Raw genomic sequence first — 14,797 nt, forward strand, 5'->3', positions numbered from 1 at the left:
TCTCATCTGAATATCAAGACGCGGTTTTCTTCTCTTAAAAAAAATCCGGAGGCGGCACATTTACGTAGTTTTATTGAATACTCAATGTATCAGGTTTGGGCATGGAGGTTTGCCCTGTCCGACTTAAATTGTTTAAAGAAGGAATGCGTTTCGTCAAATGTCCATCACGCACGTGGATTCGGGCTTTACATCGATCTTTTTGCTCGCACCGCTCTGTTTGGACATATAGAAATCCATTTTCAATAGATTTCGGTTTTCCACGTTTCTTATTTGTCGCCATGTTTTAAAAGATTTATGTACAAGAGTAATTAAGAGTTAATAATACCGACAGGCAATTTAGATGCCTGTTTTATGGACCGTTTATTTATTTATATTTATGCTGCTATGGGGAATAATATATCCAAACTAGTAACGCCCACTTTACGAGAGAAAAATTGATATTGAAAATACACAATTTGACATCACTCTCTCACTCTCGTCTCCCACTTAATGTGGTTTGCAGGCATCGGTAATGGAAGTGGCCCAAGGGGAGAACCTCGGGGAACGCCAGAAGTAACTACTACTCGATTTTTTCGAGGGTTATTGTATTTTTTTAAGGGGATTCTTGACGTTTAGCAACCTAAAGTAACTGAAAATCTGATAGGAGTCTATTTCTTCATCGCAAGTTTTCCTCCATTATCTCCTGGATTCTTTCCGCCCTTTATTTAGTATCTCATAGTTTTGTAAAAGCGAACCTGAATGATTTTCCTTAAAAAAGTATTTATACTAAATACATATTTACAATTTTAATCATAATAATATGAATTCCTTGTGTTATTGATACCGTTTCAGGTGAATGAGACTTCATCACTATATAGTATTATCCGACAAATCGTTTGACGAACTAACTTCACAATTTACAAAAGTACACTAAAACTAAATATATTTTTCTTTTTTCAAAAGAGCAACCAAAACTATTTCTAAACCCAAAAAAAAAGAAAAGAAAAACAAAGAATATAGAAATAAATTTAATTTTGTCCGAGCGAAACACTGTTATTGCTTGATTCCTAAATAAGCGACAAAGCAAAAATATCGATGTGCAAAAAGTAAAGTAAAATGTTATAATTTCTTTGCAAAAGAGATATTGGTGAATTGCTTCCTAAATTTGTACTATATTTAGGCGCATAGAATAAAGCAGGCGTTCTAGTCATTAAGACCCTAGCATAACAATTTTGGGCAGTCTACTCAGTTATTAACAATATTGTACAAAAAAATGCCACTATTCGCCTAACAGATAATTGCAACATATGATAGAAGTCCAAGGCTTGCTTCATACGATACACCCATTAGATTGTGGTTATACATAAAGTTCATTAGAAAAATAAACTTTTTTTGAATGCTTTCAATTTTTTCACACCGGCAATCTCAAGATGGGACCGCATATAGGCGTTATATAGTACCACCAGCGACTTGGGATCTTTAAATTCCTTGGTAACCCTTGCAATAAAACCCAAACCCAGCATACACCTTTTGGTCATCAGCATATGAAATAAATTTTGCAAAACGAAAACATTTACCCGCGTCCGCTATGAGCAAAGAAAACAGAATGGTTCCCAAGTGCGATCCCTGAGGTATGCCAGACGTGACATCAATAGATTTCAATTTAGTTCCATTTAACTCGACAAACTGAGTCCTAGAAGTAATGTATTATTGAAGAGTTTTCTAAAGAAAACTGAGCACATGATATGTACATTATCGAATTCCTTGGAAAAATAGGTCTACACAGTATCCATTTGCATTCTATTATCCAACGCCTCTGACGCATCCTGAACATACAGTGAGAGATTTGTAGCGACGGACCTACCCTTAAAAAAAGCCATGTTGCGTTTGGCCAAGAAGGTACCAAAGTTTAAAAAATAACTCCTCTGTTATAATTGTCTCAAGCGTTTTGCCTCGAATAGAAAGATTTGATATGTGTCGGTGCCTTGTGATATCAATATTACTGGCACTCTTATGAACAGACATATTTCCAAATAGTCGGGATGTGCCCTTCTGATAAACTTTTATCAAAAATTAAAAATAGCGGTAGCAACGGAGATTCCGTACAAGATTTAAAAAAGATTTCTTAATATCCAGCTACTGGATTCAAGCCTTAAAGCGTAGTCTGCGGGTTTTAAAGCTTATACAGTAAGATGTGTTACGGGTACAAACCGAAATTGTGTACTCTAATCCGGAATATGTTAAGTCCATTACCTATTCTCCCGACACTAGTGGAAGGTTGAGCATCAATCATATTAAGTATTGCGCAAAATCCTATTAAACGGGACGTTCAGAAATGGTTGTAGGAGACTTGCTTGTTTCCCTCAAACATCGATGGACATGCTAAAAACATAACACAAGGCACTCCACGAATGGGAAATTGTCGACGATATTAATCAACTGCCACTCGTCCGTTCCAATTAGACAATCCATAAACAAAGTCACAAAGTCAAAAAGTATTTTAATGTAACACACGAAAATAAACACGCCATATTAAGTTACGTTTACTCCCACAATATTAACGGCCGAACGTAATACTGGAGCAACTAATTCAATGCAGCGGTTGCTTTTTAAATGGTTTTTAAAATTTCAAATGCTTGTAGCTCAGTTAGAATAGCGTTTAGGGTACATGTTTATTTGTCATTTTTAACTTGAGATCACCCCAGCAACACACTCTCAAGCTATGACAGTGATGTACGTGGGCCCCCCTGTATAAGTTTATAAAAGCCAAGCACCGTGCAAGTTACTTGAGGTTTTAGTAAGTAATGACGTCCAAATAAGTATGCTTTAAGTAATTTTCAGAAACAAGTAACAAAAAACTATATTTAAATTAAATTTTGCCAGCGGTAACTTTCATGATCCAATCAAAAGTATTTCTAGTCTAAATTTCATTTTGGGTGTCTTAAATCGTCTTCAGAAACGATTTTACTTTTTACAGACCCATATTTTGTGATACGCGCTCGTTGAATTAGAACGTTTTTTGAAACACCCGCAATATTTGACGCACTTTGTAATTTAAAAACGTTTCCCGTTCAGCTGCCATACTCAGATCCGCTACAGGTATTTCAAATTAATCAAAATTTCGGTCCGCCCAGTGGTAGTAACACCCGTTTTCTTTAGGATACACCGGTTCGGCTCAGTACGGTTATACGCAGCCGCCTCCCATCTCGCCTTACGCCGCCCCCTATCCGCAATACCCTTACCCGACCGCCACGACGGCCGCTTACCCTTACACAGCTTCGATGCCTTATTACTCGGCTTATCCTGCCGCCGCCGCCGCCACTGCCGCGTACGGTTTCCCCTACCCGACTATAGGCGCCGCCTCCACCGCGTGCGGCAGGACCGACCTTGAGGGCAGGACGGACGATCCCCACGCCCCCACCATCGATAGCGTCGTCGAGAAGGTCACCCACGAGCTCAAGGCTATCCTGAAGCGCGACTTCAATAAGAAAATGGTCGAGATGACGGCTTATAAGAAGTTCGAGGCTTGGTGAGGGCGTGGCCGCATCCTTTAGTCGCACAAGTAACTTTTATTTCCTCAGGTGGGAGGAAGAAACGTCGAAGGTTAACAAGGTGAAAGACAAAGAGGAGACGGAGAAGCCGATATCGTCGAGAGACAACATAAACGTACTGCTGGAGAGCAATCACGACTCCCTGTACGGCTACGACTCCGTGGGTAAGTTTTATTTTGGTCTCCGCCGTCTGGTCGACGTGGTAGTTCCCGGTGAATTTCTCAAACGAAATGTAGCGTGTGCTTTTATTATGCAATAATTTTCATTTTTTTTTTCGTCGTTATGTGGTAGATCTACACAACAGATGCGGTAGTTCAAAGGGTACGGTAGTTTCATCATGCCAATATCTGGTTACAGAAAATTCAATGAACACAAAAAAATGTTAATATACAACAAAAATAACTAAAGTAATGGTATTATTCTAAAATAACACTAACACTTAGTTATGAATATGTAAAAGAAGTGGTTTATTTTTTCCCCTAGGCAATTTTCCTTTTTTTAATGTGAAATTCAATCCCTTCCACTTACACACACATTTTTCTCTTTAAAGTTGTTTCATTTAACTTAAGATAATTAGTCGGAACTACTCTTCTGCATCAAAAATCGCTCGAGTACGTCAAGATGTTACATCACTTAAAATTTACCTAAATTGTTGTTGTGTCATCTGCATGTAAAGAATCGATACCAGGTTAGTAAAAAGTACCAGAACGCTTAAATATGTCAAAATCTGCCAAAGATGTTAAAAGCAGTGTTGTCAGATTTGCCAATTTTACGTTACACGTCATAATTTTGTTATTTTAAACAGAATGCCCTATTCATTTTTGTTGCAGTGAATTGCGCTTCACGAAATTGGTGAGGCCTCATAATTTCAAAATTTTTCTGTAAAAAGTACGGGAATGCTTAAATATCTAAAAAATTACCAAAGTTAGAACGATAAAATTCATTTGCTGTGAGTGCAGAATTCGAAAATGCAAACAGCAACGTTGTCAGATTTACCACTTCTACGTTGCACGTTATAGTTTTGTTATTTTAAATGAAATGCCCTATTTATTGGAAAGTTTAGGAGTGTGTGACCACATTCGCGATATAATTTTTGAATTCTGCATGTTCAAAAACTGTTATCCGGTATAATATAGGCTGATCTAAATTAAGTGTTCATCATTGGTAACTTTGTTATGAGAGATACAAAGACAACTAGTAGCATTGTTTCCACTGATTACGATGGTGAGAACAGAAAAAATGTACTCCTTTTAAGTGTAACACCTGTATATTTTTTATTCTACCGTTCGTAAATCACCAACAGAAAAAAAAAGGTCATAAGCAATATTAGCCAAAAATTGAAAATATCCGAATTATGAGCACATTTACTCTTTAAAATTAACTCCATTTTCCTTTTATTGTTTTATTTAAGGTAAGAAACATGGAAATAAGAAAATAAAAAAAACTAAACATCCTAATTAATTTATGATTAACTATACTTCAATTTATTTTTGAGCACGCTTTTCTATTGAGCGAATTGCCTTTAGTATTATTCTCCATCTATCTGGTTTATTTTTTCTCTTATTGCAGTCTTTAAAACGTCAACGTGTTGCTTATAAGTTTTGTCCTTTAAATAACCCCACAAGTGTGGTTACATCTAGTGCCCTAGGAGGCCAAAGGTCTATTTGTAGCAATCTATTGTGCTTGTGCTTTATATGCTTCGGAAGTTATGAGATGGTACGCCATCTTTTTGAAAATGCCACCCAGTATTTTAGTAATAATTTGTACAAATAAGGACCAACAATGCGTTAAAGTAGGAACTTGTGGAGCTAGGGGATGTCCTAGAAGTAAATTTTCTTTTGACAAATAATGATGATTTTTTTTATTATAAATTCCGCATTTTGAAAAATTAGATTCGTAAATCCACAAAATATACCAAAAATTATTTATATTTTGAAAGCGAAATTTAACTTACCAATAACAAACAAAAATTTCTCTCTGCACCTCCTGTCAAAAGCACCTGTGTGTGTGTGTTTTTTTTTTTAATCCTTTGGACAGTATTAAAGGATACGTTAGAGACTTTGGTTATCCCTTCTTCTTTTTGCAAAAAACCGATTCATTAATTATAAAGATTCGATAAAGGCCCAGAAAAAATTAGTCATGTAGTGGAACGGGATGTGGATATAGGTTGTGTTGTATTGTATTGTTCTCTGGCCCTTAAAGACGATTTACTGCATGCCAAATAACATGTCGCACTTTTCTTCATGTGTAAAATTTTTTTTTAAATAAGTGATACAGTAAATTTAATTTAAATAATTGGTAAAAATTGATTTTTTGACAACTAGTTTTTTATTTGATAGGGCTGTCATTATTGTGCACAGTCTTCTTTGAACAATTTTTTCGAATTTCGCCTTTAATCGAATTTTTCTAATTATTGAAAACGTTTTTACTAAAAGGAGACGAAAAAATGTTATAGTAAATGAGGATGTGGAAATTGGTGTTATTATTGTTTTTTTACGAACGAATAATACAATAAAAGGACAATGAAGTTTTATTTCCCAACCCCTCATACCTATCTAGTCTCAAAGAGAAATGTGCTGATAATCCAGTTATAGTAAAAAATATACCCATAAAAAAGTTACCAATGATGAACACTTAATTTAGATCAACGGATATATCTGAGCATGTGCGCGGTCGTTTCAGGTCTGGGTCTGCGCGCCTCGCTGCCGAAGATGCCCAGTTTCCGGCGCAAGAAGATCCCGTCGCCGGCGCCGGTCGAAGAAGACGAAGAATCGAAACTGTCCGATCAGGAGGAAATCGTGCGCAGCGATTCGGACTCGGAGTCGACGTCGCGGCGTCGCGGCGACGACGTCGCGCGACGGAAAACATCGTCGAGCAGCTCGAGCTCGAGCTCGACGGTCAGCTCGGACGACGACGACAGCTCCGACGACGAGAGCAGCTCCGACGAATCCGACGTCGAGGTGAAACAGATGAACAGGAGCGACGCGTCCAAGACCGAGAAAAACGTCGAAGACGACGTCGACGACGAGATGATAAAAATATCCGACTTGTCGACGTTCGAGCCGCTCGATGACGGCATCGTCGAGAGAAACGAGACCCCCACCCCGATGGAGCTGGACGAATCGGTAGACACCGCACAGTCGAACGTTCGAACGTTAAAGGTGAGATGTGTGGAAAATTGGTCAATACAATTTAAAAATCTTCCGGATTCCTCATGCTTGTTGATAAATCGAACTTGCTGACGTTTCGTCAATAATCCTGTTTGGCTTCTTCAGAGCTAAACTGAAACCGCTTCTTGTTCTACTCTCTCTTATATATGGTTTGAGAGGGCGGAGCGATAGGAGGGGCATGAACATTGTCTCGGATGATTGATTACCATATTGGTGAAAGGTGGGTCACGGTTAAGATTAATTTTTGCTTAGAGTGTTCGGATATTGCTGATGAGTTTATTTATCGGAGTGTGCCAGCTAGTTTTACACTGACAATAAATTCATGAAGTAATTGATGAATTTCTTTGTGAAGTTGTTGACTAAGCATACCGGCTTTACACTGGGAAGGAGTTTCGTCAATATTTGACGTCTTAAAGTGTCAGTTCAGCCATCATATAGTATTTTGAGGTTATCTATTATTGTTTTGAATTAGTGTTTAATTATTTAATGAAAATATTTAAGCCCCCGTCGATTATACAAAAAAGTAAAAGAATGCTGCAGGGCCCTTATCCTGACTGCTAATAATTTTTTGGTACCTTACATTGAAATTAGTGGGTCAGAAGATAAAAAGGAACAGGTCTTAAAATTGGTTAAACAAGAGTTTAAAAAGGACTCTGAACGTTTTATATAGTTTCTGAGGATGTCAAAAGAAAGCTTCATGATTCCTGTGAAAGTCCAGATAATTTTCACATATTTAAAAAAAAAAAAAAAACTTTCGAAGGAATGAATTTTTATTTTGTTCGGCTTTAAGATATACCGGATATGTCCTTAGAAATGAACTCACTTCTTCCGTAACCTAAGAGACAGGTAAAAAAAATATCAATATTTAAAATATTATATAAACATTAGTTTGTAAGATGTTTAAATATTGTCGCTTGGAAGTATACAACTTATATCAGTCTTCAGTCAGTCGAAGATGTCTTAACATTATAACTTCGATCAAGTGAAATTTTTAACATTCCTTTTAGGAAAACCAACTCTGCAAAAAGTTCACCGTTGTGTCTAATTTATTTATTTATGTTAATAATATTACCATTTATTATTATAGTAATTTGTTACAAGCAATGACTCTAGATTGATATTTTAACACTAGTTATGATTAGTTATATTTGTATATAATATTGTACATATACTCTTGTGGATCCATTAATCTTAATGTTCATGCCCTTCCTTTAGCTCCGCCCCCTTCAAACAATATACAGTGTGTAGAAGATAAGGCTGTTTATTAATATTGGAAACTATAAGAAAAAAGTGGCATAGTTTAAAGGTTAATAACGGTGTTGAGAAAATTTTAAAAGTTCTTCTGCAGATACGCCAAGAAATCGAAATTTACCGATTTTGTTTTTATTTTGTTCTGATATAATAATATAATAATATAAATAAATATGATACATGGCCCGTAAAAAACTAACCATGTATTAAATATCATTTTTTATGTCTATTTTTATTAAATATTCAATGTTTTGGTGTAAATGAGGAAAAAAAATTCTAGCTAAGTAGGTAGGTCACGTCACATATTAATTCAGTATTGCTTAAAAAAAATTACCTAAAAAAAAATTACTACAAAAAAAATTGTAAAGAATGTTCAAACAAGTATGAATTATTTTCCAAACACAGATAACATACATAACATAGATAACACTTGTGAGTATTAGATTTCGCTATTCCAGTTGCACATTCTATTTTTCTAACAGATATTGCCGGATTTTTAGTTACAGCTAAGGATTCATTATTTAATTTTTCTTCATCGCAGGGTTTATTTCTGAATAAAACTGGCGTCATAATCTCACCATACTCCTTAAGATTTGTAGTTAATTTTCCAAAAATTTTTGTACTCGTTTGTCTTCGTCGTTGTACTCGTAATAAAAAATTCTATTTTTCGTTTCATTTATTAGCATGTTACAAATATAGAAAATCAGAAAACAGTCAACAATAACAATTTTACAATAGAATATTGAAAACTTACAATATAATAAGCAGGAAGTGCAATCATCTGACTAGATATAGTTATTGAAATCTTTAAAAAAGATAAACTCCTCCAAAGAATGCTTTATTAAAAAGTGTTTGACTTAGTTTTTGAACCTGTTTAGTGGGACTTGTTTTGTCTCGGGCTTAAGTTTATTAAAAAAATGGATGCAGTAGTAATTTGAACCTAAACTTTTCGCATTAAGATGGAAGAAACCAGGTCTGAGGGAGTCAGTCCCTATTCCGTGTTTTTTAGGGGTGAACTTCATTCACATGTAAAAAATCTGTTTGATTCTCGTAAACGTAGACACTAAGTAAGGATTTTAAGCTCCTTAAATTGCGATCTAACATCCTCAGTTTATCAAGTCATAAAGCAAGTTTTAGCCAGCTACAGCATGATGTTCTGTCAATATGTTCCAATCTACAGTGCCGTTTAGGCTACGTATTAGAAAAATGTTTTTTTAATATTTTTTTAGCCACTTGGTCTGCGTAGTGACACCAATTTAGTGTCTAAATAAATTCCCAAGAATTTTGCACTGTGTTAATTATTTACTTCAATGATATGCCTTTGACAGAAAATTAAAGAAATTGCTTTCCCTTTGTCAAGGGTTAAGCTGTTTTTTGTAAACCAGTCCTTAATTAGTTACAGCAAGTGCTTCAGTAGGATTTTTTTATTTATTAACAACGCGAGCCGACCATTCAAAAGGACTTCATGAAGGTCGTTGATATATATATATATATATATATATATATATATATATATATATATATATATATATATATATATATATATATATATATATATATATGAGAGGGTAGGTTCCATTACTGAGCTCTGCGCATAACTCCATTTCTCACTGATAATGTACTCGAAGTTTTATTGCTATAAAAAATATATTGTTCCCTCTGAGCTAGAAATGAAGCAACTAGGCTTTGGCTCAAGATGCCAAGTTAGTGATATCATAGAATGTTGCACTCGTAAAGTTGCCTTCTCCTTGTCTTTTAACTATTGCTTTTATTCGATTGGTGATAGTAGAGTCGGTTGCTCAACCCTCCCTGAATCCATATCGCTGACTACAGTAAAAATTAAAATTCTCCAAATGTTTGTTAATTTGATTTTTTAAATACTGATTCAATGATTTTTGGTAAAAAAGGTACCATGGAAAAGTAGCTTGCAGTAACTTCCCCATGGTTTGGTTTTTTCACGGACTATATGAAAAAATGAAGTTTCTGTCTATGTTGCAGAGCTCAAAGAGTGATGATTAGAAACTGATTTTTATCTTTTAACATCTCTTTAAATAATAAAAAAAAAATCAACAAAATGGGCAAATTTTAGGTTTTTGTCGTATCTTCGAAAATGATAGGAATTTTTTATTTTTCTACATATTGCCAACCTTTAAATTTTCGACTTTCTAATGTAACCATATTTGTATCTCTTATGGTTTCCAATATCTCTGCGAAGACATCCTTATCTCTGACACACTCTAAAAGCTGTGAAAGTAGAACCAAAATGAATTTGCACTCAACTGCCGGAAACGTTAGTGTAAACAAAAAATAAAGACAATGGAATTTCGACAATCTCTTAGTATTTCTACCTTTTAACTAAATAAAGACATATTTATTTATTTATTTTATAAAGTTAATCCTTTCCACTCGTATATATGTCCTTTCGCGATTTGGGATTTTTTTTCAATATTTTGTTATTGTTGTCATAATCCCTAGCATTATTATTAAATAAATTCATAGACAATAATAAAAAATTAAATCCTATAATGTATAATATATAATATAATATATAATAATAATGTTGTAGTGTTTGGTACCGTTCGAAGCAGTTATCAATGTGAAGTCAAGGCTTACGCATGCAAGTGTCACAAATATACGTAGTTTCCCGCCTGCCGCCGTGTACTTTACGGTTAGAACATACCGCACACTCTTTTTTCTTTCCGTCATTTTGGCGTAAAATATGTAATTTACCATTTAGCCGCTTTTCTGTATCTACAATGGTCTGCCAGAAATTTTGGACCCCTGCCGAAAGTTTTTTGTCATCTCGTCAACCAATTCCCGAACAAACTTTAGATGTGTTATTGGTTTTTTATTTTGGTCCCTTTGTGAAATTTTATATAATAAATATGCGTTGACATTGGACATTTCGAGTTCCCAGAAAAATAATTTTCACCACCATTTTAAACACTTCCTCAGGAAACAGTATGACGCTGAATAAGAGTCTGCGCGGTCGACACCGCCCATAAATTTATTGTAATTGTATTGTAAATGCTACATTTCGCTGATTTACAACTTGAAATATGCCAATAACATCAAATTACCTGATTTGTATGCAAATGTTGTTTTTTTGATAGAATCAGGTATAAATTTGCGTTGATTTGAATAGTATCTGTCAAATGAACATTCAGTTTCAACAATTCTTCTGCAAGTGGAAAGCTCGTATGGTATCTATCGGTATAAAAATGATATCCTCTTCATCCTGTTTATTGTCTAATAATTTTTGACACGGGTAGGTAGATACAGTATCCCCCATTTCGTAGGCTTGTTAGGATTGTAAGTTAAAAAACTAATTTTACCCTTAAATCCAATAACAGATTTGTCTACCGATATCTCTCTTGATGCAACAAAATGTTCTTTGAATTGCTTGTCCAAATAATCTAAATAGTGACTGACTTTCTGAGTTCGAGTCCAAAGAGAGATGGTTTTCATGCAAGTGGAGCATCCAAAAAATCTGTAAAAATCGTTCTCTCCTAAATACACTACTAAAAAAAGATATTTTGAAGTTAGAGTATTGTGACTCTTGGAAATTAGATAAGATTATTGTTCCCATATTTAGGACAAATCCAATAAATGCGGTAATCTCTTCTACTGTAGTATCTACCCACGTTTTGACAACCTCTTGTGTGTTATTTTATGTCTGGCGTAGTTATTTGTTTGTTCCACTATTTTTATTATTAGCTCATCGGTAAAAAAAAGAGCTGGAAAAAATCTATGGGTTTTGTACAAGTATCAGGAATTTGTAGTCCTGCCATTTCATCCCCAGAAGTAAATAGAATCCTAGCTGGTGCCTGATCGTGGCATGTGACGTCCTGCCATGGACGAAAATTATCAGGTAAAGGTATGGTTCTCTGTCTTTCAGTAACTATAATATCACTACCACTATTACAGCCACTAATACTATCACTATCCAATCTATCATTTTCAGGTGCGTCAATATAAAATTCATCGTCACTACTTTGTAATTCATTTTCAATTTCATCTCGTAAACATTTCTTGGGATCATTTATTTTTACGTAAACATGTCCTCAACAAAGGTTCAAGATAGCAATTTAGAAATATTACAAATGAGCTTAGGACATGACAGACCGGCCAACCTGTTATACGGCGACATACGAGTGCAAAGGGTTAATAGCCCTATTTGCGTACAAGTAAACTAAAATATGGTAAATAATTGTATTAAAATAAAAAGGTACTGAAATACCAATTGATATTTCGTGAAGTTTAATATTAATATTCGAAATAAAATGTCCGACACGTTGTATAAGGTCGTCGCACCGCGCGCCGTCGACTCATCCGAACCGTCCAAGAGGCCGAAGAACAACTTCTACAGCATCTACGACAGCGACAGCGACGAGAGCGACACCGAGAGGATCCTGCTGGAGCGCAGGCGCAAGAACACTGAATGGATGGAACAGATCGAGAAGGAGCGACAGGAAACAGAGGCGCGGAGGCGGCAAGAACGCGCTGAGAAGGAAGAAAGGGAACGGACGCCGACTCCGCCGTCGCAGAAAGCGACGCACGGCGACGTCGACGTTGACGACGAGGAGACCAAGAGCGCGATCGAGGAGAAAACGTTGGAAGAGCTCGAGGCGGAACGGGACGCCCTCTTGCGGCAAGTGCGCAATCCGGAGCCGCCGTCGAACGAGATGGACGTCGACGACGATCGGCCGCGTCACGTGACCGCCGAAGACGACGACGCGGTCGAACAAAAGGACGTCAACGGCGCCGTGGACGCCGTCGCCAAGGGCCTGTCCGAAGGTTCCAGGGAGAGCAGCCCGTCGAGCCAGGTGGTCATAGAGCATTCGTACTGCATGTCGCGGCCAGACGAGAAGGAGAACGACGCCGGCGTCGGTGTCGAGACGCCGCGCGGGGACACCCTCGCCCACGATCATGGATACACGAACAAGGAGGAGACGGCGCCGGTCGTGGAACCCGTCAAACCGAAAAAGGTAAGGAAATTTCCCTTACAAAAAGTGTGAACGGCGTTCACATCAGAAGTGAGATTATTTTTAAAATAGTAGTTTCATTTAAGTGACATTTAGGGATATACATCAGAAGTGGGATTATTTTCAATATAACAATTTCATTAAAGTGACATTTAGCGAACTGCTTTTTTATTAGGATTATTGGGAAATTTTTTCCCACTCGCTTGTTACTTTTCTTAGAAATTAATAGTTTTTCAAAAGTCGCAGAAGGCAAGTAAACTAACAGAACAAATGGGATTCTTGCGATGTTATGGGTTCCGTTTTATTTGTTTTTCGATCAATCAATTAACTCTTAATGAAATATTTTTTAAAATACGAGAACAAATAAAAATTCAATAATTTAAACTACGCGTATGACCTACGAGAACAAATAAAAATTCAATAATTTAAACTACGCGTATGACCAGCGTTATCGGGGATGTCAGATTTTAAAGTTCTCCTTAAGCGGTTGATTTAATATAATTTTTACGTCAGAAGTGAGATTGTTTTCAGGCCAACAATATCATTAAAGTGACATTTAATGAACTGTTTTCTATCAGGATTATTGGGGATTTTTTTTCCAACTGGTTTAGTATTTTCTAAATACAAGATTTTGGACAACGATATTTTTCACAGGCCTGTAAAATTTATTACAACAAACTGCTTTTAATTGCCAAAGAAGTAATAATTTGGGAGGTAAACTAATTGAAGAAATGAGATTTTTGCGATGATATGACTTAAATTTCATGTTTTTCTATCAACCAATTGACGGCCATTATTGAAATATTTTTTTATGTGCGAGAACAAATAAAAGTTCAATAAGTTAAACTACAGATAATAGAGTTAACTGGTTGATCGGAAAACAAAAAAAAGCAAAGTCTCAAAAATCTTTTTTGTTTCGGTTGTTTAATGAGTTTTATAACTCTTAAAAAGATCGTCGCTTAAGATTTTGTATGAAAAAAAAACTACTAAAGCTGGCGGCATGATTGCCTCATTGGTTGCCCTCTGGGACTTTTGAAAAACTATTAATTTCTGCCAAAAGTAATAAGCGAGTTGGAAATAAAATCCCAATAATCCTGATAGAGAACAGTTCGTTAAATCTCACTTTAACTGTTATTTGGAAAATCATGCCACTTCTGATGTGAACACAAACCTGTAGTCCTCGCTAACGCTTGTTTAACTTTCAAGTATTTGGTTAAAAAAATCAATTTTTTAATTAAAAAAAATATTGTTGGATATTTCTTTTATTACTTTGACTTCCTTCCTATATATTTCCTGAAAAACAATCGACAACGTTTTTATTAAAGGAGAAAGCGCCCAAACAGCCGAGACCCCGCAAGCAAAAGAAGCTCCAGGAGCTGCAGAACACGTTCTACAACGAACGGCAGCGTTATTCGGCCAAACAGGACTACGTGGGCCGCTACAATGTCCACGAAAACGTTTACCACAAAATACGGGATCAGATGTCCGAATTCGCGGTTCTTTACGAATTCCTCACCAAGGGTATCGACCGGGAAGACATCGAGTACATCAAAAAATCGTACGAGGAGCTGCTATCGGACGACGTGATGGGTTACTGGCTCAACGACACACACTGGGTCGACCACTGCGTCACCGATTTGTACTCTAGCCCGCCGAAGAGACGGAAACGGGACGAGAGGCAGCACTCGACGGGTTCGGCGAGGACCGAAGGGTATTACAAGATGTCCGCGCACGAAAAGTCCCGTTACAAGTACCACCACGCCAAGGCTCACGCCATCACGTCGGCGGTTGTCGTGCCAGTCAACAAACAAGGTATGACTAGTTATTCGGACCTCAGAAGGGGTCGATTTCTAACTTCTGA

At 36.4% G+C, this 14,797-nt stretch overlaps 1 protein-coding gene across 2 annotated transcripts in view; it reads left to right on the plus strand.

Annotated features, from left to right (window-relative positions):
* LOC132706846 (histone-lysine N-methyltransferase SETD1) overlaps positions 1–14,797 on the plus strand; it is a 40,706-nt gene that overhangs the window by 20,421 nt on the left and 5,488 nt on the right. Inside the window, exons 10-15 of one of the 2 annotated variants that reach the window (XM_060678435.1) lie at positions 3,055–3,078; positions 3,139–3,508; positions 3,561–3,694; positions 6,213–6,691; positions 12,256–12,939; positions 14,262–14,748. In XM_060678435.1, the coding sequence (XP_060534418.1) occupies positions 3,055–3,078; positions 3,139–3,508; positions 3,561–3,694; positions 6,213–6,691; positions 12,256–12,939; positions 14,262–14,748 (2,178 nt within the window). The remainder of the gene's footprint in view (positions 1–3,054; positions 3,079–3,138; positions 3,509–3,560; positions 3,695–6,212; positions 6,692–12,255; positions 12,940–14,261; positions 14,749–14,797) is intronic. The other variant, XM_060678436.1, reaches the window with a different exon arrangement.

Source organism: Cylas formicarius, unplaced genomic scaffold (genome assembly GCF_029955315.1).
Source record: "Cylas formicarius isolate icCylForm1 unplaced genomic scaffold, icCylForm1.1 PGA_scaffold_8__14_contigs__length_24414737, whole genome shotgun sequence".
Classification (NCBI taxonomy): Eukaryota; Metazoa; Arthropoda; class Insecta; order Coleoptera; family Brentidae; genus Cylas; species Cylas formicarius.